Raw genomic sequence first — 26,709 nt, 5'->3', positions numbered from 1 at the left:
AATCCTTCTGAGATCTCTGTATCATCTCAATCTTTAATTCCATCTCACTGGCCACAAATATCCCCATCTGCTGTCATTCACCTGTCCGTTGGGCGAATACAGCTTTCTAGAAGAAAGGGGGGGGAAGAAGTTTAGTTTTCTCAAGCATAAGGAAATTACCGGGCCTTGCGCGAATGATCACTTTTGAAACAACGGCTGGTTGCACAACTTCATTTTCCAATCACGAACTTGAACCGTGAAAGGGCGTTCAGAGGTTACATGAGTAACCTCTTAATAAACAGCTTTTGAGAAAGGGGTTCAGGACAAGGGACAGGGTGGGGTGGGAGGTGGGGGTTGCGCACCCCTGCACCCCCTTCTGGATCCGCCTATGACCTGATGAAGGTGCAAGAAGCAGCCCAGAAACATCATGTTGTACATAATAATGAAGTTGTAAATTCATACCATACGTTGTTATGCTACCTTCCAACTTCTAAATGCCCATCAAGCATCTCATTCTGAAGCAGTATCTCTGCACAAAAACATTTCATTTGTACCACATACACAGACCTGGTCTGACCATGTCCCATGTAATTATGCATGCAGTATACCTTGGGTGATAAATTAAGCTTCTATTTACAGTTGGATATTCACTTACTAAAACATAACAACACTCTGTATCAATGTCTCTGTCAACACACAACAGTTGAAGCACCTTGTTTCTTCTTCTGCAGGGCTCAGTTAATGGAAGGTGCATATTGACATTTAAAAAAAGTTGCACAAGTTGCACAAAACAAAGAAAGTTGCACGTTGGGTCCCCCAAAAATTGAAACAGTGGCATAATTAGTTTAAATAATTACTATCTTAAATGTCTGCTGACCATGATGAATCTATTAACGTTTGATGAATTTTATATAACGCAGCGCAGTCATAGATCCCTGTCACACTTTTGCATATATCAAGTGCTCATGAGTTCCTTATCAAATAAATTCAATACCCAGCCTGTACGCTCAAAATTGCAAAATCTTTCAATTACTTTGACATATGAGTGACGCACATCTTGCGTATAAATAACAAATTCAGTGCATCCATTGCGTTTGAGGTACGTATGATTTGCGTAACACTATTTTTCTTGCCGCAAATAGCAGCATATGAAGTGCGCCTGCTGAGCGTATTTCGGAGACACATAACTTATGCCGACCTCATGCCTGACGCACTTCCAATGAATGTCAGGCGTATTGATTTATTAAAAAGGCGTCCGTTTCCCGCTGTTTTCGTTACCAGTGCAAATTCCATAGCCTGAACATCAACCTTTTGTCATCATGGGCCGCCGGAGCCATCATATTTATACCAAATCTCAATGCACTGTGCGCATACAGGTGTACATAAAACTTGCACAAAGCGATTGAGATGCATATGAGGTGCATATTGAGCGTACGACTGCGTATGAAAGTAATGTCAATGTGCAACTCATAAGGAATTAGGATACGTAGAGGTGTGACAGGGCCCTTAGCTGACATACTAAGCGTATTAAACAATTGAGTTGTGTGGACATGTAAGGGTTTGTCAGATCAAAACATTTTTTTCTCACTAGCAGTAGCACAAGGTACATGTAGACAAACATAAGGTTTAATTTATTTCAATTATGGTGCAAGTTCAATATCTCAGTCGAACTCTGTAATGGTAGAATCCAGAATTCAATACTTTAGTCACAACATATTAAACACATCCTGTGTAACCATGGTAACCTACAGAACATTAACCCCCATCCCAGCTTGTTGAGGAACATGTGTCTGCTTGCTGTTAGCTGAAGCTGTAAGTTGCACTAGCTGCTAAATGCATCATGCACTATCATGACAAATGCCCTTTATATCTTTGTCTCAGTTCTCAGACAGCCTGCTCCAGTCCTCATAACTGTGTTTTGACGTCTGTCCTGAAACCAGGGACAGAATGACTTTCCCATTAACCTCTGCCTCCTGTTCCTAGAAAATTGACGACCTTCATTTATGTCTGTCACCTAGATGGGAGAGAATGGCAGCCTCCCTTCACCTCTGCCTCCTGTTAGAGGGAAGAGAATGATGACTTCCTTTCAGATCTGTCTTCTGCTAGAGGGGAGAGAATGAAGACTAATTTCAAGTCTGTCTGTTGTTAGAGTAGAGAAATAACAGACTCTTTTCACGTCTGCCTCTGGTCACTGAGAGACTGACAACCTCCTTTCACATCTGCCTCCTGCCACAGAAAAATGAGGACCTCTCTTTGTCACAACAACCTCCCTTTATGTCTTTCTCCTGTCAGAGAGTGATGACCGCTCTTCAAGTAGCTGCCTGTTGCAGGGAGAAACCATTTCATGAGCTTGTTATAGGGAATGGAGACACCCCTTCCTTCAGGAGAGAATGATGACCCTCTTAAAGAAGCCGTCTGCTATAAGGAGAAGCACTCTACATCAATTCATCAGAGAGAGCAATGGCAGACAGCAGAGGAAAACAGCTTTCATACCAGTATGCTCTTGTGACAATCATATTCACTGTTTAATTCATCTTCTCATTCTGAATCAGAGAGCACAATGACCTCCTTGGCCTCCTCTGGGGGTGGTTCTACTTCATACACATCTGGTTCCTCCCCAGTCTCATCGATGTCGATATAGCACTGACTTGACATCTCCATCGCCTGCTTTAGGGGAGTCATTGATGCCTCTTTCTTCACAGGGGGAATGCACTCCCTGTTTGCACTGGTACCGTTAACATTCATGGATCGTACAGGACTAGAAGTGTGTCTTGCTAGAGGAATCTGTTTGTGAGGGGATACTGAGGCTGAAGAAGATACAGAGGAAGATGGTGGTCTGCGGGAGAATGGAGCTGAATGCACTGAATCTTGATTTGGAACTGCTCGCTTGTTTGAACTGTTTTTGAAGGAAGAGTTTTGAGGCAGCATCTGCAGTCTTTTCAATCCTTTATCACTACTGCCCAGCGATGACCACATGAGGACCTTTCCAGTTTGAGGTTTACTTTGAAATTGTTTTTTAACCGCTAATTTGAAAGGTGGCTGGTCACCTTGAGAGTCCAAAAACGAAGGCACATGACTCTCATCATGGACTTGCATGCGGTTCTTCCTGTTTTGATACATGTATGAATCATATGAATCATCAGTTGAATCCTCAACTTCAATAGGCAATGGTGATCTGTGTGCTGACCGACTTGTTACCTGAGTCTGAAGAGTCCCTGAGGGTTGGTTGCTGATGAGGGAGCTGTTTGCAGGGGTCCTGGACATGTGTGGAGGATGGGTGCCAATGGAGAGGGAGTTGCTTCCTGTGGTCCTGGATACCCGTGGTGGAGGGATGCTTGAGGATAGGGAGTTGCCCCCTTGGGTTCTTGACACTCGGGGTATTTGGGTGCTGGTTGATAGGGAGCTACCAGCTTGTGGCCTGGAAACTCGAGGTGGGGGGGTACTAGAAGACTGGAAGCTGACCCCAGCTGGCCTCGACACCCTGGGCGGAGGGGTGCCGGTGGATGGGCTTCCTTGTCTGCCCGGGGACCGGGGTTGTATCATGCTGCCAGATTTGGCCAGCCAGGGTGGGGGTGCCTCTGACGTCTGCGGCCAACACTTGGACACAATGTCAGGACGAGCTGCTGGACCATGAGGTGCTTCATGTTGAGGGGAGGAGGATGGAGATCTGTCTTCAGGGTCAGAGACCAGCTCAATATTTCTCTTCTTTGACCGGGGTTTGATTTTAATCAGATCTTCATTGTCACTTGCAAGGTCTGAAAACAGAAAATGGTTGTACAAGGAAACTTAAGGAAATAAATTCTAATCTGAAAAACCCTATCAATTACATACTCAAATTTATACAACTGGTCCTTTTCATTACCTACTATTCAATGCCTTTGAATTTTCACTGTATCACATCCACAAAAAATTAAGAAGAGTGAATACAATTTCAAGTATAAAAACACTCACTTTAGTCCGTTTGCTGCAAAATTGTACAGATGAAATGGCAAATAAATATACATTCGAAAGCAACAAATATTCTTAAATGGCATGAAAGTTAGTCATTTGTCCATTCCAAATCACCACTATAATTTCAGACACTGGAACGAAGAAGAGGAAAAGTTTTTTTTACCAATGATGGTAAAATCACACATGCTTTGCAAACCCACTACTGTCTTTTCTGTCAAAAGAAATGTCGACATCAGCAGAGTATCTTTCCTTAGTAGTTATATAATGGAATATACAAAGGCCTTAGGGTGTCTGTAAAATATTCTCAAAGCAATTTTAGGAATGTTCTTGGTTCTACTCATCCAACTAATGCTTTCTTTATGCACCTGTCTCAGCAACGTACCTTCATCATTCACCTCCATGACATCCTCATCAGATGCATCTTCCTCATCCAGTCTTTCATCCTCTTCTTCCATTCGTTCATCCTCCTCTGATCCTTCAGGAACTTCCACAGCTTCCTCTCCTGTCTCATACTGCATGTCCGAGAACTTGCGGATCACCTGCCGACAAAACAGTGTACACAATGAGTGAGTGAGTGAGTGAGTGAGTGAGTGAGTGAGTGAGTGAGTGAGTGAGTGAGTGAGTGAGTGAGTGAGTGAGTGAGTGAGTGAGTGAGTGAGTGAGTTTAGGTTTACGCCGCACTCAGCAATATTCCAGCTATATGGCGGCAGTCTGTAAATAATCGAGTCTGGACTAGACAATCCAGTGATCAACAGCATGAGCATCGATCTGGTGAGTGAGTGAGTTTAGTTTTTGGAACCGATGACATATGTGTCAACCAAGTCAGCGAGCCTGACCACCCGATCCCGTTAGTCGCCTTTTACGATACGCATAGTCGCCTTTTATGACAAGAATGGGTTGCTGAAGACCTATTCTACCCCGGATCTTCACGGGTTGAGTGAGTGAGTGAGTGCGTGAGGGCATGTGTGTGTGCATGAGGGCATGAGGGAGGGCGTGAGGCGTGAGGGAGCTAGCTACCAGTGACCAAGCTGGGGTTTTTACACCACTTTTAGTAACATCACATTGGTGGCAAATCATACCTAGGTCTTCAACGAGACGAGCAAATGCTTTAACCACTAAGCTACCCCATCACACCAAAGTAATAATTCTATAAGCTGTTCATGATATATTATATACTATCCATGTTACAGTAGTGTTATTCACAGTCCTCGTTTTACACTATCCACACAAACCAGTATAACACTATCCACTGAATACAGGTCTCAATCAATGTTACCCACAATTCCTTGTTCATAACTACAGTGAAACCTGTCTAAATTGGCACCCCACGGGACCGAAATAAAATGCTGGTTTAGAAAGGGTGCCAGATTAGACAGTGGTCATCCAGGCCTTCTCTGTTTACTGTGACACATGTCACTCACTTGAAAACAGTTAACGCAATCCCCCAGTGTTCATAAAGCATAACCGCAGTAATCCTACGAGCATTTGATTCACCGTGCAATCACTACTTCCTGATTATCCAGCATGCCCAGAAGAGTGTATTGGATTGAGGGGCCTTGATTGGACCTCTCATACCCATGCCGGAATATGGAATAGACAGGTGCCGGATTAGTCAATGTTTTAATGATCATAATATCGTTGCAAAATAGCGGGACCAAAATTTTATGCCGGTTTTGACAGTGTGCCGGATCAGACAGGTGTTGGTGTTGGCAGGTTTCACTGTATCTCTACTCACATTCTCCAGGTTAGTCTTTCCTTTCTGCTGGTTCTCCTCCAGCTTCTGCTTCAGCTCCGCGTTGTACATTGCAGGGTCGTGATTCATACTGAAACACAGGCCACATCAACTCTGACATATCGGACAACACATCAATACAGATACTAAAGCACAGAAGACAATACTGGAGGAACATCACCATGAGATCACTCTGAAGTCTCACTCTCATTGCGCTATCAGACAATTGGATAAGTGGCCATTTCTCTCCCTGCAAGCAGGGTTTTATGCGACATGCGGCCAGTACGCACAAATGTGGAGAATGGATGCAGGAAAAAAATTCACTGCATCCTCAGGGACGCACAATATTATTTATTGTAACCATCCATGACTTTGCTAAGTGTTTGCTCGTTTCTTTCAAAGCAGTTACATGCATCATTTCATCCATCAGTCCACATGATCAATGATTCATTCCAGTCTCTAAAGAAATGATCAAAACATACAGTTCTCTACACCGTTACTGCACAGGACACTCATATTGCCTGCAAGGAACCCTAAAACTAATAATAGAGGGTCCCCAGGACCCCCAAGTTATTGAGTCGGGTAAAACCCTGCTGCAAGCATAGGGTATATGGGGTATATTCTGGTCCGGATGTCTTACAGTGTCAGATGTATCCAACCCTGCAATTACAAGGTGCCTGTGGCCATTCCTAGCTTGGACTCCCCACACTGCAAGTATACAGTGTATGAGCCCTACCAAGGCTGGACTCCCTACAGTGTTAAATATGAACCCTATTCTGGACTGCAATGACTAAGTCTCTTACTCTTCATAGTCTGTCAGTCTGCAGCCAAAGGTTGTGATGTAGTCATCCTGCCGTCGTTGTTGCAGCAGGTTTCCCACGTCAGTGAAGGCCTCACGAGCAACACTTTCTATCTCCTTTTGACTGGGAACAAACAGAAGAACCCTAAATAGTCGGCACAACATCCTGAACAAACTGATGAAACTAGACATGAACTGTTTACTTCATCTTAATGGGTCTTTGAAAGTCAGTGAGTGCATCATGATGCAACTTACTCTTGACAATGATGTCTTTGTTGTTCAATGCCACACTCAGCAATATTCCAGCCATGTGGCAGCGGTCTGAATCGAGTCTGGACCAAACAATCCAGTGATCAACATCATGAGCATCAATCTACTCAATTGGGATATGAGTGAGTGAGTTTAGTTTTACACCGCACTCAGCAATATTCCAGCTATATGGTGGCGGTCTGTAAATAATCGAGTCTGGACTAGACAATCCAGTGATCAACAGCATGAGCATCGATCTGCAGCAATTGGGAACCGATGACATGTGTCAACCAAGTCAGTGAACCTGACCACCCGATCCCGTTAGTCGCCTCTTATGACAAGCATGGGTTGCTGAAGATCAATATTCTAACCCAGGCCTTCACGGGTCAATTGGGATACGATGATATGTGTGAACCAAGTCAGCAAATCTGACCATCCTGTTCCTTTAGTCTCCTCTAACGACAAGCATGGGTTGCTGAAGACTAATTCTAACCCGGATCTTCACAGGTACTCTTGGCAATGAATCTGTGGCACAAACAAATGTCCGATGCTCACCTGAGATGCAGCTTCTGGTTGATGCTGACTTTAGCCACCAGTCTCTTCATGTCATGGAAGTCGGGGAAGACCTTCTTCTTGTTAATCATCTTCTCTATCTTCTTATTGACCTCTGGGTACCTTGTACCTGCAACAATAAACATCCTTAATAGGGATAGGATTCTGTGATGAATTTCATGAAGCAGCAGCGATTTTCAGCTATGTGAATTAGAACAGTCGTAGCATGCTTAACATAAGTCTATCTTAAACTATGGGAATCACATCAGATAAATATCAAATATATTAAATAAATCTGTTAAATGGTCAATTTTTCAACATTCTTAAAACTCAATTTAAATTTTCTTGAACATGTTGACAAGAAGACTTCAATTTGTTTAATTTACTTCAACAGTTTACTTTTTGAAAGATCAGATTTCTACACCTCTGGGCAATTAGTGCATCATTCAGTATAGATGACAAAGATATCAGTGAAGGATGTGTCTCTTATGCTACCACTATCATTACCCTGGTAGTTGAACCTCCTCTCTGTGGGGCGGCCGGTGGAGGGGGTGCGGTCTTTCAGCTCACACAGCTTGTTCCATACAGCCACAAACTTCTTCTTGAGCTTGTCCTCGTAGATGTAGGAGGAGTCTTCCTCAGCCAGGTCATCCAGACTCAGCTCACGTGCCTGGACCTGCTGGATCTTAGTCTCCAGCTTCTACAGACACAGACACAGAGAGTTAGTCTGCAGCTTGGACAAACACAAACACAAGCATATTATAGGAACATCATAGTCCCCAGCTTTTACAGACACAGACACAGAGAGTAACATGTTATAATAATAATAATAGTTCATTTATAAAGAGCATATTTCCATGCACAATGCATGCTCAAAGCGCTGATGTCAGGACGAAAAGGCTTTTTGAAAAGGTGGGTCTTTAGCGATGTTCGAAGGTTGAAAGTTCTGTCATTTCTCTCAAATGTTGTGGGAGATGATTCCATTCTGAGGCTGCAGCATAAGAGAAAGTTCTTTGACCAAATTTAACTGTTCTGACTTTAGGAATACACAGAAGATTATCTCGGAGCCGGGAGGGATCTTGTTGGTTTGTATGGAGAAAGGAGGTCGGACAGATATTGAGGTGCACTTCCAGAGAGACATCTGAAGGCTTAGAATGCAGAGTTTAAAAGTGATGCGCTGAGGAATAGGCAACCAGTGGAGGTCCTTCAACACAGGGGTAATGTGAGCTGACTTGGGTGAGAGAGTGACTATTCTTGCTGACTATTCTGCAGCTTGGACAGACACAAACACAAGCATATTATAGGAACATCATAGTCTCCAGCTTTTACACACACGGACACAGAGAGTAACTTGTTAGTCTGCAGCTTGGACAAACACAAGCATATCATAGGAACATCATAGTCCCCAGCTTTTACACATACAGACACAGAGAGTAACATGGTAGTCTGCAGCTTGGACAGACACAAACACAAGCATATTATAGGAACATCATAGTCTCCAGCTTCTACAGACACAGACACAGAGAGTAACATGGTAGTCTGCAGCTTGGACAGACACAAACACAAGCATATTATAGGAACATCATAGTCCCCAGCTTTTACACACACAGACACAGAGAGTAACATGTTAGTCTGCAGCTTGGACAAACACAAGCATATTATAGGAACATCATAGTCCCCAGCTTTTACACACACAGACACAGAGAGTAACATGTTAGTCTGCAGCTTGGACAAACACAAGCATATTATAGGAACATCATAGTCTCCAGCTTTTACACATACAGACACAGAGAGTAACATGTTAGTCTGCAGCTTGGACAGACACAAGCATATTATAGGAACATCATAGTCTCCAGCTTTTACACATACAGACACAGAGAGTAACATGTTAGTCTGCAGCTTGGACAGACACAAGCACAAGCATATTATAGGAACAGCTTCTACAAACACAGAGGGTAACATTTTGATTTAGTAAAAACATTCGGCTAGATAAATGCGTTATCACATCGTGTCGAGGGAAATACGGGATTTTATCAGTCCCTCGTAAGGTTGTATTCACCGAGCCGGGGAATACAACCTTACTCGGGACTGATAAAACCTGTATTTACCTCAAAACGATGTGATAACTTATAGTGTGTTATAGGAACATCTTAGTCTCCAGCTTGTACAAACATAGAGAGTAACATGTTTGTCAGCAGCTTGGACAGACACAAACACAAGCATATTATAGGAACATCTTAGTCTCCAGCTTCTACATACACAAACATAAGGAGTAACATGTTAGTCTGCAGCTTGGACAAACACAAGTGTGTAACTGTTATAGGAACATCTTAGTCTCCAGCTTCTACAAACATAGAGAGTAACATGTTTGTCAGCAGCTTGGACACACACAAACACAAGCATGTTATATTATAGCATCTTACAGCAGCACTAAACACAAGCATGTTAATAAACACAAGCATGTAAGAATATCTTAGTCTGCAGTTGCTACACACACAATCACAGGAAGTGACATGGATGTCTGCAGCTTGGAAAGACTGAAACACATTCATGTAAGAACATCTTACTTGACAGCTTCTACACACACAAACACTGAGACTGACATGTTTGCAGCTTGACATGTAGGAACATCTTAGTCTGTACAGTCCGTTTGAGTCAGAAACGGACCGATGAATTGCAAATTTTATCATTGTACAAAATTGCCACATAAATAGAAATAGTACACATGTTTATCATTTACTAATACCCAACAGCTTTCTTATATTTGAAAATTTTCCGGACTCCACCAAAAAAGTTGTTTAAGAAACTATCATCATTGAAAACGCAAAAGTTGTTATCTGTCGCGGCGGGGTGAAACTGCAGAAAGGGAACAACCACTATCTCGTCGTGCACGGGATACACATGCCTGATGAAAAATGAAGTTGAATGCTGACGTGAAACAGTTGATGATTAAAGTGTACGATTTTTTCCGTGCTGAAGCTGAAAGGGGCAAACCATTTTATGCCATTAATAAATTCCGTGGCGGGCAGCAAAAGCTTTAGGAGTATCAGCAAGGGTACTGACAAATGTTCTGGAACACAAACATTGTGAGGGTGATCTTGAAGCAGGTAGGGTCGTGTCAAAATCACACAAATTAAAACATTTGGACAACTTTCAAAAGAATGAAGGCGTCTATAAGGCAAGCTCTATTCTGAAAACAAATACATGAAAATTTTAAAAAGCATTTGAAGCAAGAACACAACCTCAGAGTATCAAAGTACACACTCTGGCGACTCTTACACTCTTCGGGTATCGCTATAAGAAAATGTCGGGGAGAATAGGTCAGTACTCTGTGAGCGCCCTGATATCGTTAAGCTTGAGAAATAATTTTCTCAGGGTTATAAAGAAGAATCGCGAGGAAGGGTTTGAGCCAGTGTACTTGGGCGAGACCTGGGTCAATGCCTCGCACATTGCCAGCAGTCAGTGGGTACCAGATGGGGGTGATAAGGGGTCACGTAGTGAAAGCTGCCTGTAGGGAAAGGAGAGAGACTAATCATTCTCCATGCTGGTTGCTCCAGCAAAGGCTTTCTCCCAGGCTGCGACTTGGTATTCAGGGCAAAGTCCACAGATAACAGAGACTACCATTCCGAGATGAATGGTGCGGTTTTCCTCGATTGGGTTAAAAACAAGTTGGTACCAGCTCTACCAGAGAAGTCTTTTATCGTAATGGACAATGCCCCATACCACAGCGTGCAGGACCCTGACAGTAAAGCCCTGACATCGAACAGTCGAAAAGGTGACATGATATCATGGCTTGACAAATTTCAGATCGCCACGGCCTTCAAAGGCAACAAAGCCTCAGCTATATGAGATCATAAAACCCACAAAGGTGAACCTTTCTACAAAGTTGACAGTTACATAAAAGTAAGGGTCACGATATTCTCGCGACTTCCACCCTATCACTGTGACCTTAACCCCATTGAAATGATATAGGGTATTGTCAAAGGAGATGTTGCCAGATCAAACACAACTTTTAAATTACGTGACGTAGAGGTTTTGGTTCAGGAATCCCTTAACAAAATCCGCGACTGAAACTTGGCAAAACTGTGTCAACAAGGTAGCTAACGTCATTGAACAAGGTTACTGGTCTCGGGATGGCTTACAACAGGCAACTGTGGCACCACTTGTCATCCCTTTAAGTCGTTGACTATGACACTACGACGGACGAGGAACCGACAGGTCTCCCGGAATAGATTTTGAGATGTCCCCTGCCATGACTGGCTGTTCCCTTTCTGCGGTTTCACCCTGCCGCGACAGATAACAACTTTTGCATTTTCAATGATAATAGTTTCTTAAACAACTTTTTTGGTGGAGTCGGAAAATTTTCAAATATAAGAAAGCTGTTGGGTATTAGTAAATGATAAACATGTGTACTATTTATATTTATGTGGCAATTTTGTACAATGATAAAATTTGCAATTCATCGGTCTGTTTCTGACTCAAACGGACTGTAGTTTCACATACACAAACACAAACACAGAGAGTAACATGTTTGTCTGAAGCTTGGACAAAACAAACATATCATTGTAGTCCACAGCTTCTACACACACAAACAGAAACATCCTAGTCTACAGCTTCTACACACTTGCACAAACATATTGTACCATCATATTGTACACACTGTCTGCCACTTCTACGAATACACATACACACAACATCATCTCACTCTACAACCACCTTAACTAGAAATAACATGCATACTAACAAGTGAAATACAACAAAGAATCCGGCATCAATAATTTCTGCTGGCTACGAGTCAGAAGAAGACCAGTACTAGCGAATGCACCTACCTCCAGGAGCTTCTCCAAGCGATGGATGTGTTTCTCAGACACTTCCTTTTTCTTCTCCGGTTGTGCCCTTTTCTTCTCTTGCTCTTCCCTTTTCTTCTCCGGTTCAGCCCTTTTCTTCTCTGGCTCTTCCCTTTTCTTCTCCGGTTCAGCCCTTTTCTTCTCCGGTTCAGCCCTTTTCTTCTCCGGTTCCTCCTTTTTCTTCACTGGTTCTTCTTTCTTCTTTTCCTCACCTCTTCCTACAGCAGATCCCTGAGATGTTGAACCAGTAGTCTGGTTGGTCCTGAGTGAGTCACAATGTTCGGATGTCACATCACAAGGTGAGTCACAATGCTCAGACGTCACATCACAGTCATCCGTTGGTAAGTCACTATGCTCTGCAATGATAACAGGTGAGTCGCATTGCTCAGACATGACATCAGTTGGTGAGTCACCATGTTCAGTGATAACAACTGACATGTCTTTGTCCTCAGACATGACATCAGTTCGTGAGTCCCCATGTTCTGCAGTGATCACAACTGACATGTCTTTGTCCTCAGACATGACATCAGTTGGTAGGTCGCCATGTTCTGCAGTGACAACAAAGGGTGAATCACACTGCTCAGACATGACATCAGTTGGTGAGTCCCTCTGTTCTGCAGTGATGACAACTGACATGTCTCTATGCTCAGATGTCTCACCACTGGGTGACTCACAATGATCAGACATGACATCAGTTGGTGAGTCTGCAGTGATAACAGGCAAGTCACTATGTTCTGAGGTATCACCACTGGATAAGTTACAAGGCTTTGAGGTTCTCAAAACAGAAGGTTCACCAGATCCACCAGTAATGACAGGGGCTGAATCAGCAGTAATACCAGAAGTACCTGGTGACCCTTCTGTGGCTGAAGTAGCATGAGCATCTTCTTCAGCTGCTGGTGAAGGGATGCTTGTGTTGATAGGCGAGGTGTTCAATGATGTAGCTGCAGGAGGACTGGTCCCAGGCAAGGCAGTACTCTCAGATGATGATTCTTGTGATTCAGGTATAGAAATCTCCATGTCTTTCCCACCTGGTGAATGTTCATGTGTATCACATGTCTCTACAGACGGAGAAGTTCTCTCTGTTGAGCTCATCTTTGGTTTTTCATCCTCCTCATTATCAGCACAGTCAGATTTCATATCAGGCTTTAAGTCTGAATCTTTTTCTGAATCGGAGATCATTTCTACATCTAAATCTGTTTTTGAGATCATGGGTGAACCTGAATCATTTCCTGAATTAACTGAAGGATGTTGATCATTATTTGAATGGTCCCCATCAACTGCAGATGGCGACCTGGAACTGTCTGTAGCAGCTGACTGGTCACCTGTAACAACATCTTTAGTGGATTCTGTTCCATTTGTAGCAGAAGAAATACCAGCATTGTTAGCATCAGGAGTCAGGGGTCGAAAGCCAATTGAGGTCCCTAGATGCGGAAAGAGACAGTTTACTGAACCCTGGCTGGCTTACTGTTAACTCCACTTAATGCTGAATCAGAACCTGATAACTTCAAGTCATCTTTCGAATTTACATCAGTGTTGGCACTTTTTACATCAGTGTTGGCACTTGCTGCTTCTAGTGAATCTGTACTTTGATGTGGTGGACTGTCATCAATCAGAATACAATCATCATCATCGTCATCATTATCCAACACTGCTCTCTCTGCTTTGCCTGATTCAGGCAGCTCCAATTTCTTCTCACCTTCAGATTTCAGATCTCCATCTGTGTTGGTCGTACATCCATTACCGACACTGTCTCCCTTGCTGACAACAGTGTCTTCACACAAAGCATCACCACCGCCTTTCTTATCCTTCAGATTTCTGATAATGTCTGCAAGCTTTGATGAGCATGCTGAGTTAGGAGATATCTTAAGCTTGCTTTCCCGCTGTTTGTCTTTAAGTTTGGAATCCTGCAGAGAATCATCTCTGGCTTGTTTTGAGGGCTCCCCAGGTACTGGAGAAGATGTCAGCGATCGGCTCTTAGTGTTCTTGTCCTCCTTATCTCGGAATTCTCCATTTGAAGTTTTGGTCCTTTTCCACACAGTGTCATCCGAGTCATACTCAGATCGGTGTTTCCGTTTTCTCCCTTCCTGCCCTTGGCGTAAGCCTTCAGCTCATTCAAGCAGTCCTTGAGATGGACAAACAGGTGCCTGCTGTCAGACTCCATCTTCTTTCTGCAGCTTGACAGTAGATGGTACAGCTCCTGGGTGCCCTTGAACTTGTCGGAGCACTCATCATAGCGTTTCTTCACCAGATTGATCAGCTGCTTGCTGGGACCACTCAGGGACTTCTCGCAGAAACAGAGGAACTAAAACAAGAGTGAGCAAATGAGTTGGCTTTACTGGCTGATTTAACAGCATTTCAGCTACTAGTATATCATGTAAAATAATGCAGCATAATGTGAAAGGAAGCCAAAAGTAAAGCATGTTTTTGACATTTTCCACTATGGAGAAACTCACAAGTAAAGCTATGGTACAGTCCATTTGAGTCAGAAACGGACCGATGAATTGTAAATTTTATCATTGTACAAAATTGCCACATAAATATAAATAGTACGCATGTTTATCACTTACTAATACCCAACAGCTTTCTTATATTTGAAAATTTTCCGGACTCCACCAAAAAAGTTCTTTAAGAAATTATCATTAAAATTTTGACACAGTTCACTATTTGTTACGAGGGAGGAGTGCAGAGAAAGGGACAGCCAGGTGTTAGAGAAGCACGTGCACAAGTGCCCACCAAGTTATTGATTCATTAGCCTGTGCTGTGCCGTCTCCATCCTTTCTCGCACACCTGGCTGTCCCTTTCTCTGCACTCCTCCCTCGTAACAAATAGTGAACTGTGTCAAAATTTTAATGATAGTTTCTTAAAGAACTTTTTTGGTGGAGTCTGGAAAATTTTCAAATATAAGAAAGCTGTTGGGTATTAGTAAATGATAAACATGTGTACTATTTCTATTTATGTGGCAATTTTGTACAATGATAAAATTTGCAATTCATCGGTCTGTTTCTGACTCAAACGGACTGTAGTGATCTTTTAAGAACAATCATAATCAAGTCCAGAACCTGTGACCATCAGATCTTGGAGCATGTAACAGATACAATAATAATTACAAACAAATCCACTAAACAATTAGTGACATGTGCATTCATGACTTTTACTGAAGTGGAATTCATGTATATTCAAAAATAAAGATCTGTTAAGAAAGGCAAACATGCATGCTACAAGAATAATTATACTAAATGTTGGTAGTCTACTAGGTGCCTTCATATTTATATCATGTATATGGAAGCAGCTCAAAATTGATTTGGTACTGAAGATTTATTCTGCATATTTTATGCAAATATGCAGCTTATCTGGAACCCTCAATAGTCAAGAGGGATTAGAAACCTAGAACTGTTTAGTCTGTTTTAAAATGTTCCATGAATTTTTCACAGGTTGTTCAAAAGAAACCAAAACCTGACAAAAATTGATGATTTGGAGATTCATTTGTTACATACTTTATCATATTAATAATTCCCCAAATAAAAACTGAAAAAATACATTATCACCCTTATATCCTCACCATGCTTAATAAACATTCTATGAAATCTATGAAAACCATTTAAATTGTTAGATGTAAGGTGTTTTCATGTCAAATTATCAGATCAGTTAAACAGATTGAAAATTGGACACATAAGTGACCCATGGCCTCGTAACAGGGTCAAGATGTGCTAAAACTGGTTATAGGTCTCACCTTGGCAAACTCTTCTTCTGTGTCAGACATGATTCCTCTTAAGTTCGATTATTTCATTCTGCAATACTTGCACCTCACTGGAACTAGAAACAGGTCAATGTTATTAAAATAATTCCTAGAAAGTGAGGTAAAATGGGGTTTAACGCCGTACTTAAGAATATTTCGCTCATATGATGATGTGTATGGCTGCTTGTACTAGCCTACACTTAAGCTGGTTTATAGTGCTAGTTCACTGAGATACCATGCCTCAGTTAAGCATAAATACCCCACTCAAACACATTATGCTGACTCCGAGCTGACCAGTCCATGTTGTACCCATTTATGCCGAGCGCCAGGCAGGGACCAACATGTTTCATATTTTAACTTGTTTTGGTATGACACTGCTAGGGAGAACCTGAGACCTTCCGCTCTCCTGGCGGATGCTCTAACCACTACACCACGGAGGCGGTCTGCCTGATGATAGACATTGTCAGTCACATGTTCTACAACTCCAACCCACATGGGTACAATGTGTGAAGCCCATTTCTGGTGTCCCCTGCTGTGATATTGCAGGAATATTGCTAAAAGCATGGTAAAACCATATCCACTCACCACACCAAAGCCAGAGTCTAGCAACAATAAATTTGTTACACAAAAAGCTTAGTTATCAATATTCGATATATTTGATTAAATAATGTATGTAGACAGTCTAGTCACAATGAGCTTGGCACATCTTTCTTGCTTGGAATGTGGTAATCTTCTAAGAGACAATGAACACATGGGTGTTATGAAACCGTCTGGTGTGTGCAGCTCGTTAGTTTTCACAAGGCTGGGATAGTGCTGAAAGTGAGGTAAAGTACTATAACCATACAGACTCACTCAATCTGTCACAATGATCTCAGGGCGGTGAGGTAGTCTAGTGGTTAAAACGTTCGCTTGTCACGCTGAAGACCTGGATTTGATTCCCTACATGGGTACAATGTGTGAAGCCCACTTCTAGTCATCCTCGATAATCTCCAGGGTATACGTTATGATCACTCTCCACTATACCCTGGATGCATCCACGGCTTGGGGGCGATGATTTTATTACCTCCCTTGGCTGGCTTTTTATCCAATCAATCTGCCTACGCTGGGAAGTTGAGTTAACCAATCACAACTCACTTTCGCTACTCAAATTATCTAACCGTTTAAACTTGGCAACACAATTGAGGCAGAGGTACTCTGAAAGAAGTAGAAGGAGTTCTTTCATATAGTTTTTAAGTTTCACATCTGTGAATTTGTCTTTATTATTTCCCAAAATATCTGTGTGGCACTGCGAACAAACTTTCGCGACTGTGACCGCTATCTTTGACACTGGCAAGCTCAGCTGTAACGGCGGCTTAGCTGATTGGCTACTGTGAGAATGCGGAGCCAGCCAAGGGAGGTAATAAAATCATCGCCCCAAGCCGTGGATGCATCCAGGGTATAGTGGAGAGTGATCGTAACGTATACCCTGGAGATTATCGAGGATGACTTCTAGTGTTCACCTCAGTGATATTGCTAGAATATTAGCAGAATAAAACTAAACGCACTCACTCACAATGCTCTCAAGGTGAAGGGTCTTGATGGAGTGAGTGAGTTGTGTTATACGACTTCGGTGAAACTAGGAACCATTGGGTCTAGTGCTAACCAACCTAGAAACAGAATGCAACTACCTCTGGAATTCAAGCCCTTGTTTTCTGGCATGCCAAAGGTACATGATATGTGGCTCCTTGAATGAAAAATGGTGGCTCACATATATCACAAAGTACCTCTGAATTTCATTACAAAATAACGTAATAAATTGAATAAACAATCATAAATCTTATGATTATATTGTGTACATGATGTAACTAGCTACATATGTCAAATAGTATTCTTAATGATTGTTTGTTGGCCGAACAGACACAGTCACATTTGCTTTTCAAATCTCATAATTGTTCTTGTTAGGTCTTTCCCAAAGAAGTCTGTGTCCATTAACATGTGTTTTAAGCATTTAAGCAAACAGGGAGAAGTTGACTTTACCAGCTGCACATATTTTTATCTAAGTTAGTGATGCCTGCAGGAATCAATCTCATGTTGCCAGCTTGAACCTATGCTTGGCTAATGAACTAGTTCAAAACTACCCTTGCGCCATGGGGATTCATGGTATTAAGAAATTACGACTATGAAAACAATCAATGATATTGTCAAGTCATATAAACATTACACGGTGTTAGATAACATAAATTTGTATCATTTAATGTCAATAAAACACTTTTGTCATTCTGAAGTTCATTGTTGTCCGTATCAGATGACAGGCGGCCATTGTGCACAAACTCTGGTGACGTCATATGTTTCCGTGGTATTCCCTAAAGATCAAGTTACGGGCGAACAGCACATGTCACAATCTCCCACGTTTTCAACAGCCAATCCGGAAGTGTCAATGTAGGTTTACAGAAATAACGAAGGTGATAAATTGTAATACAGTCAACGATTTTATAGAATTAACACAATAGTCACATTTCTTCAGCATAAATTTCCAGTTTACAAAATATGTAGAGTTGATCAATGGAATACGTGAAATGAAAAGTGAAAAAAAAACGACTGAAGAGATGACCCTATCGGGCTTCCTTTGTTAAAAAAATTGAGCAGGGATTCCCCCCATAGGTCATGTGATTATTTTTATTGATTACATCAGCTAGCAGACGAGCGATGTTTGGAAAACTTGGAAGCTGAATGAGTTTATAGAAAATGTTTGTAAAGATCTCACAAAAAGTGCATTACATGCTAGACATAAAGTTACATTAGTTTTTAATAGTAGATGACTGTACGTAAGCAAATTGATAAAAGTCTGAACATTTCTTGCTCAAAGCCGTGCCAGATCGACTGATGAACGTAAACAATTGATAGGTGGCGCGATTTGGGTAGAGGATTGTTAGAAATTATGTCATTAGAAAATACCACGGAAACGTAAGTACCAGGAATCATATGACGGCATGGTATATGCAGTCACCTGGATCATGTGAATGTTTGCCTTTGTGCACAAACCTTTCTGTTAAATTCGAGACTTCATACAAACTGTGGTGCGTTTCTTCAATTTCATCAGGTTAAGATAGCTAACCCACAGCCCTACCTCAAAACTAACCCTAAGGTGAGTGAGTTAAAATTCCTAACACCGGGCTCCTAACCATAAGACTTAGGGTAAGGATCGTGATGGGGCGTTTGATCCGAAAACGGTACTTAGCCCTAGTGATCATAAAGGGGTGCTTGATGGGAACTGAGAGCAATGGCTAAGGACACATTAGGACGTAACCTTCCTAATCCCTAAAAAAATAATCCTAAGGATCGAAGAGAGATCTGTGACGCAAGAATCACTACCGGCAATCTGAGCCGATTAGCGTCACGTGTAAGCTGCGTCTAATAAATTGCATTACTGACAACAAACACAAAACATTGTACACAGTATGCCAGAAAACGTTATAATGGGTTAATCATATAGTACTGTATTTCACAGGCTGCGCCACGATTTCTTTTCCTTCTCCAGCTGCGGGATGATCATCGTTTGGAGATGAGATGTGATCTCCCTCGATAGCTCTGGAGTTAATTAGCCTAATATGCCAAATTAAGAGCAGTGGAATCAAATCATTAGTTACGAGACTGGTAAAATTGTAGGTTAAGATTCATAATATTACTAATAAAAACAACTTACGCCAATGATTTACCGTAAAGAATCACAAAGGATGGACCATTTCAAAAGGTTTCAGCGTTACCTTCCAAGTTACCCCCCTTTGGCGGAATTAATTATCTCCCTTACTTGAATAGATGGCGCTCGCATCAGTTAATCTCTGAACTGGGTCTGTTGTCGCAATGCGCAGACAACTTACTGCGTAAAATGCTTTCTAAAATAGACGGTAGCCTTGCAGAAATCGGATCGCATACGTGGGACTTCCACGGTCAGAAGAGCCGAGGTTTTCCGAGTGGACAAGCACTTGCCACATCAACATGGAGGCCGTTTACAGTTTACCGTACACCTTTTTGCAGTGCCCAAATATCAAATTGAAGAAACCATCATGGTTCAAACAGCCTTCTGCTATGATGGTGTTTGCATTAGTTCTTCTTTCATATTTCCTTGTCACAGGAGGTGAGCATTCCGGTTGCATCGTCTGATATTCCGAATTATTTCAACCACGTTACCATCCAAAAAATTCAGATTATAGTTATGTACGCTACATGACTGACATTTGTTTATTGTTGCAGGAATCATATATGATGTTATCGTTGAGCCTCCAAGTATAGGATCTACGACAGATGACAGGGGAAATACCAAACCCGTGAGTAGGATAAAAGACCTAATAAAGTAAAATTTTACGTTATGAAGACTGGGAAGGGCGTTTTGAAATGACGATGCTCCCCCATTCCTTTAATCTACTTTTTCCGTCTGAGTTTCATTTCTCATCACGTCACAAAAGACTTTTTGAAGTTACTTTACGGTAGGAATATGATATCAAGGAAATATTTATGTTCGGCAGTTAAATACAAGGGGTTAGATCTAAGCCTCTAATATGATTTTATGTTTGTAGTAAATTGTACAACGTCCCAGTGTCTTTATACCCATTTGATTGGGCCCTGAATTCCACAGGTGGTGGGGTAGCCCAGTGGTTTAAGTGTCCAACACATCACGCTGAAGACCTGGGTTCGATTCTCTACATGGGTATAAAGTGTGAAGCCCATTTCTGGTGTCCCCAGTCGTGATATTGCTGGAATATTGCTAAAAGCGGCGTAAAACTAAACTCACTCACCCCAAAATACACTTACACAAACATTTCATTTGGGACTTATTTCTAAATTGTTGATCAATGTTGATCTTTTGAGATTCGTTTGCCCTGTGAAAGTGATTAGTTGGCTTTAGCAAAGTTTAGGACACAAAATCCCCTGCTTAATCCCCTGTATAAAGTCTAACATTATGGATAACAATTCATTCAAACCACAGATAATGTGATTCCTCATCTTGGAAGTGAACACTTCTGAAAGCATCACTATTTTCATGGTATTAATGTTGCTATTTGATTGCTGCAAACAGAAAAGTTATGATAGATAGGGCTGGACTAATTGTCATCAGCAACCTATTCTTGTCATAATAATTGACAAACATGATTAGGTGATAGGGTTTGCTGACATGATATATGCATAGATCAATGCTGATGATGTCAATCTGTGGATTGCCTGGTCCAGACCGCCATCATAGCTGGAATATTGCTGAATGTGATGTTAGGTGACAAACAAGACACAGGCAACAATTTCGAATTAATAAATGCTCTTTGCAAACTCATTTTGATATTCTGAATACAAATTGCAATATTCCACATTAATGTGGACCGCCTCTGTGGTGTAGTGGTTAGAGCGTCCGCCCGGAGAGCAGAAGGTCGCAGGTTTGATCCCCGACCGCGTCATACCAAAAGACGTTAAAATATGGTACTTGTTGGTCCCTGCCTGGCTCTCGACATTAATGGATACAACAAGGATTGGTCGGCTCAGAGTCAGTATAATGTGTCTGAGTGGGATATTCATCATTTATGCTTTACTGCGGCATGGTATCTCAGTGGGCTAGCACTATAAAACCAGCTTAAGTCTGGGCTAGTACAAGCAGCCACACATACACACACACACGCATGCACGTCGTCATATGAGCGAAATATTCTCAAGCACGACGTTAAACCCAGTTTCACTTCATCTCACATTAATGTGATAAGTTGTACATTGGATGTTTGTCTATTACCACATGATTATGTGACATTTGAACACTTACTTTGGGATTCCTTATCAGTTGAAGTTGATAGTATGATACTCTTTTCAAGTTACGCGAATTGTAAATGTCTGAGATGAACTATTCATCAATTATATAGTACATTGCATACAGTGATCTGCTTTAGGTGGGCTGGCTTGTAACAACTTGTGTAGTTCAATGTCAGTTAGGATGTTATGTCAGTTGTCTCGTTAATCCTACATGATCAGCTGACATCTCATTAAACAGTGGCAGTAATTATTTGCTTCCCAGCATCTTGTCAGTGATGGGCTTTCAACCAGAGGAAAAATATTGACCTCGTTAGTATGAAAAGTAATTATGCTGGATGAATCAGCATGTTATCTGATTTTAAATCCAATTTAGTCCAAAGCCAAGCCACTGTTGGAAATTAATTGATATTTGGCCCTTATGTGGGATAAATGAAGGACAAAGATTTGGAGCATATATCAAAATAACAATTTTCTGACTGATTTGTAACATGTTCCCCATCCAAGTATGAATGAAACTTAACATTTCACACAAAACGTGAACATACAATAATATGATCTGGTTTCAACAAACAGGAGAAAATTGACCCAGAGACGTGAAATCGATCATTCTGTGTTGTGGTGAACCACCTGGTGATTCACTTTGTTGAAATTATCATTGTGTGCCTCACAACCAGTGTGAAAATACAGGTCACCTTAGGCCTAAAAAAAAAAAAGGCTTGTGGCTCCGATTTCCCGACTGACCCTTAATATTCCCACCGAGCCTAACAATTTTACTCACCACATAATAAATTAAATTTATTTTCTGACACATGAGTAATGTAAAAATATTTTGCAAAAAAACAAAACAAACCCTACCTACCTACCCTAGTTCTGAAATGTAGGAAATCGGGACCACAACATTTTAATTTTTTTTGGCCTTAAAATAAACATACAATTGGATTCATAAGTAAGCTGGTGCAGAATAAGCAAAGATAAAAGGTCCCACCCCCAAACCAGTTGACTAATTGTGTAAATGTCATGAACTATCACAATCTGATCATGCCGATTACAATTTTAATCATGGACTGTAATTTTGCATTTGTAAATAATATATATTCCATTATAATGTGTAGGTAACATGATTCTTGGTTGTTGTTTTTTAAGGTGCCATGGCTGTCTCGTAATATTGTTGGTTTCCTATCACCTGCTAATTACAATATTAATCATGGACTGTAATTTTGCATTTGAGTATGATTGTTGGTTTTTTGTGCCATATATTGTTGGTTTCTTCAGAGAAACAGATTTGAAGTTTGTTCTAAAACAGATTCAGTGTGGTGTAACTGAAAGATGGCTTAAGCCCAATGCTACACTCTGCTTAAGGCAAGGTTTAATGTGATAGAAATGGTAATCCTTGTGGGTTAACGTGATGTGTAATTCCTGTGTATTTGATTCAACGATTTTGTTAAAGAATACCAAAATATTTTTATGCGAGTCATGCAGTAGTTTTCTAGATAAGTTTACCTACAGGTAGAGAATAAAATGTAGTGTTACTGTAGTGAGTGTAACAGGTGATGTGAGTTACTTGGTACAGTTACTGAGTGTCACTGTTTGAGCTTGTAGCTAGTACCAGATTTGCTTGAAGTTGTAAAAATACGTAAAAGTATTATAAGGAAAATCACTGGTGTATTTCACCATTTCATTATATTCAGGATTGTTATAAATGAATTGATTTGAAAATATATATAAGTAAATGTGCACTGGATCAGATGACTAACAGCAGAGGACACTATCCCAAAATGTGCTTTTACAGCCCTTGCTTTATATAGTATTAATACAGAATTATTTTATTGACAGAATATTTTCATGACACACAAATTTAGAAGACATTAACATTCACTGTGAATCGCCATGACTCCAAGTTTTTTAAGTCCATGTAAACATGGTAAAACCCTGAATCTTCAATCTCTTTCATGGCTTTACTGTATAATAGGGCTGTGTGTTAGCAAGTAAATTGTATTTCAATATATTGCGGTTCTGGTACCCATATTGCCATAAACAGGGTGTTTAGTGTTTGACTGTGACACTGATTGTACATGCAGAGCCTATTTTCTACATACAAAAGCCTTATAAATATGTTGTTATGGTTCTGAATATTGCAATCTCAAAACTAGGTTGGATGGTTAGGGGTTCTATATTCATTTTCATACAATTTATCGCATGTAAAACATGCCATTCTGTCAATTCATTACGAAGAGAACAACAGTCAGTGTGGATTCATAAAGTAAACCTTAAAGATCATCAACACTTCACATATTTTTGTACCCAATATACCGGTTTGCAGATATTTATCATCCAAAACTGTGTTCCACTGGAGAAATTGCTTGTGTGAGATCAAATGATACCTCCAAAGAGATATCATTTTTACAGAAGATTTTGTACAATGCCCTGACGTCATCAATTACATGAGATCACAATGCTTTGACATAATCAGTTACATGGCTCACAATGCTATGACGTCAAAAAACCGATGACATCATAAACTTTATGACATCACTGCACTGCAAGTCTAATGGCAGTACTGTGTTCCACTTCCAGGGTACATTTTTCATTGAAAACTAATGAAGAGTGATATTTTATGATAAATAGAATCTCACCCTCGTGTCTTCTGATATCAAATATATCAACACTTGTTGATAAAAGTAAAAGGCCTCGGATATTTTTAACTTTATCAACTCATGTTGATATAATTGATATCAGTAGACACTTGGGTGAGATTGTCTACGAATCGTTTGGAAACCTATTGCGGTATACACGTAATACCATGTAGTCCTACTGTATAATCACATCTATTTCAGGTTGCCTTCATGCCATACAGAATCAACGGGCAGTACATCATGGAAGGCTTAGCCTCCAGCTTCCTGTTTACTCTCGGTGGTCTGGGCTTCGTAATTCTCGACCAGACCAACAAGCCGTCCATGCCGCGGCTGAACCGAGTCCTGCTGCTCAGTGTTGGCTTTATCGCCATCCTCATCTCTTTCTTCATGTGCCGAGTGTTCATGAGGATCAAGGTTCCGTAAGTAGTCTAGAAGTCTTATCTCACATTAGCATGGGTTGCTTGGATTGTTGTTTAATATTTAACGCAGCACTCTGGTCTGTACATAATTGAGTCTGGCCCAGTCAATCCAGTGATCAAGAGTATGAGCATTGATCTACACAATTGGGATACGATGACGTGTCAAGTCAGCGACTGGTTGGTTGCCTCTCAGGATAATCATGGAGGCGAGATGGATAAAACCCTTTATCCAGCCTCGTGTAAGAATGTCGAGTTTTGATTGGTTCACGTGACTCTGATAAAATACCATGTACACCTGTCATGATCCGCGAGCAGGGAGTACAAAAGTCATATTATCCCGCCACGCCTCGGTGACTTTTAGTAACGATCTTCTGCAATCGATCAATCGATCAGCTGTTGTCAACATGGCAGCAAGGAAACGTTTTGCCACAACTGAGAATGAAATTGATTCGATGCGTATTGTTTTCTTTTGATTTAGTAAAAACATTCGGCTAGATAAATGCGTTATCACATCGTGTCGAGGGAAATACAGGGTTTTATCAGTCCCGAGTAAGGTTGTATTCTCGAGCTGGACTCGGGACTGATAAACCCCGTATTTCCCTCGACGCGATGTGATAACTTATATATCCCTCTTTATAATGCTACAAGTTATGGTGTACCTGACTGGTATGTATTTCTGTTTCAGTGGCTACTTGATGTCTTAGGCAGCTCCATCTGTGACAAAGAACATCGTCTACATCATATGCACTTAGCTGTCTGTATACATTTACATTTAAAAATAAACTATTTTTATTTGTTTCATAAACTTGTTTATTTGTTCCATGGTCAGAGATGCACCTTATGGCTGAAGGAAAATATGGTTTAATGCCTCTTTAAGCAATATTCTAGCAATATCTCAGTGATCACCAGAGATGGGCTTAACACATTGTACGCATGAAGGGAATTAAACCCAGGTTTCGACGTCATGAGTGAACTAATAGGTTACCCCACCACTCCCAATGGATCAGGTGAGGTGAGGTGAAATTGGGTTTAACGTCGTTCATGGTGCATATGTGTGTATGTGTATGTGTGCGCTGCTTGTACTAGCCCAGACTAAAGCTGGTTTTATAGTGCTAGCCCACTGAGATACCATGCCGCAGTGAAGCATGAATACCCCACTCAGACACAGTATACTGACTCTGAGCCGACCAGTCTATGTTGTACCCATTAATGCCGAACGCCAGGCAGGGACCAACAAGTACCATATTTTAACGTCTTTTGGTGTGACGCGATGGTGGGGATCGAACCCGACCTTCCGGTCTCCGGGCGGACGCTCTAACCACTTCACCACGGAAGCGGTCCCCAATGGATGAAGTGGTGCACATCTTGTTGCTTGGTAGAAATATTTTCCATGGTCTAATTGATGGAAGAAAATGTTAGACGTTCATTCCATGGAGGCGCCATACCAAAGGACATAAACTAATGGCACTTGTTGTTGCCCTGCCTGAATGGGGTATAATAATTAAAGCGTCACTTGTCAGCTGAAGACCAGAGTTTCATTCTCCACATATATACAGTGTGTGAACCCGTTTATGGTGTCCCTCGCAGTGATATTGATGAAATATTGCTCAAAGCGGTCTAAAACCAAACTCACTTGACACAAAGGAGATAAGAGAGGGACTGGTTGGCTCAATTATCCATGCAGCATGATGTCGATGGGCTGTCGAAGGTTTACGACTTGCTGATACAATAAGTGTCAGAGCAAACAGGGTAGTGCTACTGCACACAGCTATGAAACAAAAACATGACAGTACATGCCACTTAAGCAGGGCTCCAGATAATTTTTCAACATCAGGAGTATGTACTCCTTATTTTTATCAATATAGGAGTACTGGATAAACTTAATACATTTTGAGTACTGAATGGAATTTAATGGAGTATCAGTAATCTTGTGTTTCGTTTCATATATGCACTACAACATTGCTAGTCTTGTGTAAACAGGTCAAACAATAAAACAATACTCTTTCACATAAATACGTCTGTAAATGATTCCAAGACCGTTTACAG

The 26,709-nt window shown here is 41.2% G+C and overlaps 2 protein-coding genes across 2 annotated transcripts; one reads left to right on the top strand and one right to left on the bottom strand.

Annotated features, from left to right (window-relative positions):
• Positions 1 to 1,252: 1,252 nt before the first annotated feature.
• LOC124275850 (microtubule-associated protein 1B-like) lies at positions 1,253 to 19,614 on the bottom strand. The gene is made up of 11 exons (XM_046711531.1): positions 19,528 to 19,614; positions 15,840 to 15,922; positions 14,073 to 14,411; positions 13,695 to 14,013; positions 12,092 to 13,569; positions 7,770 to 7,962; positions 7,266 to 7,392; positions 6,466 to 6,585; positions 5,666 to 5,753; positions 4,313 to 4,469; positions 1,253 to 3,734 (listed from the first exon to the last, which is right to left on the bottom strand). The coding sequence occupies exons 2-11, from the start codon at positions 15,867 to 15,869 to the stop codon at positions 2,518 to 2,520; spliced, it is 4,068 nt and encodes a 1,355-aa protein (XP_046567487.1). The 5' UTR covers positions 15,870 to 15,922; positions 19,528 to 19,614; the 3' UTR covers positions 1,253 to 2,517.
• A 118-nt stretch (positions 19,615 to 19,732) lies between these two features.
• Positions 19,733 to 25,461, top strand: LOC124275813 (oligosaccharyltransferase complex subunit ostc-like). The gene is made up of 4 exons (XM_046711489.1): positions 19,733 to 19,959; positions 20,076 to 20,149; positions 24,446 to 24,663; positions 25,349 to 25,461. Exons 1-4 carry the CDS (start codon positions 19,821 to 19,823, stop codon positions 25,365 to 25,367), a joined length of 450 nt encoding a protein of 149 aa, XP_046567445.1. The 5' UTR covers positions 19,733 to 19,820; the 3' UTR covers positions 25,368 to 25,461.
• The last annotated feature ends 1,248 nt before the right edge of the window (positions 25,462 to 26,709 follow it).

Source organism: Haliotis rubra, unplaced genomic scaffold (assembly GCF_003918875.1).
Source record: "Haliotis rubra isolate DU_JTF1 unplaced genomic scaffold, ASM391887v1 Scf203, whole genome shotgun sequence".
Lineage (NCBI taxonomy): Eukaryota > Metazoa > Mollusca > Gastropoda > Lepetellida > Haliotidae > Haliotis > Haliotis rubra.
This window is presented reverse-complemented; position numbering and strand designations above follow the sequence as displayed.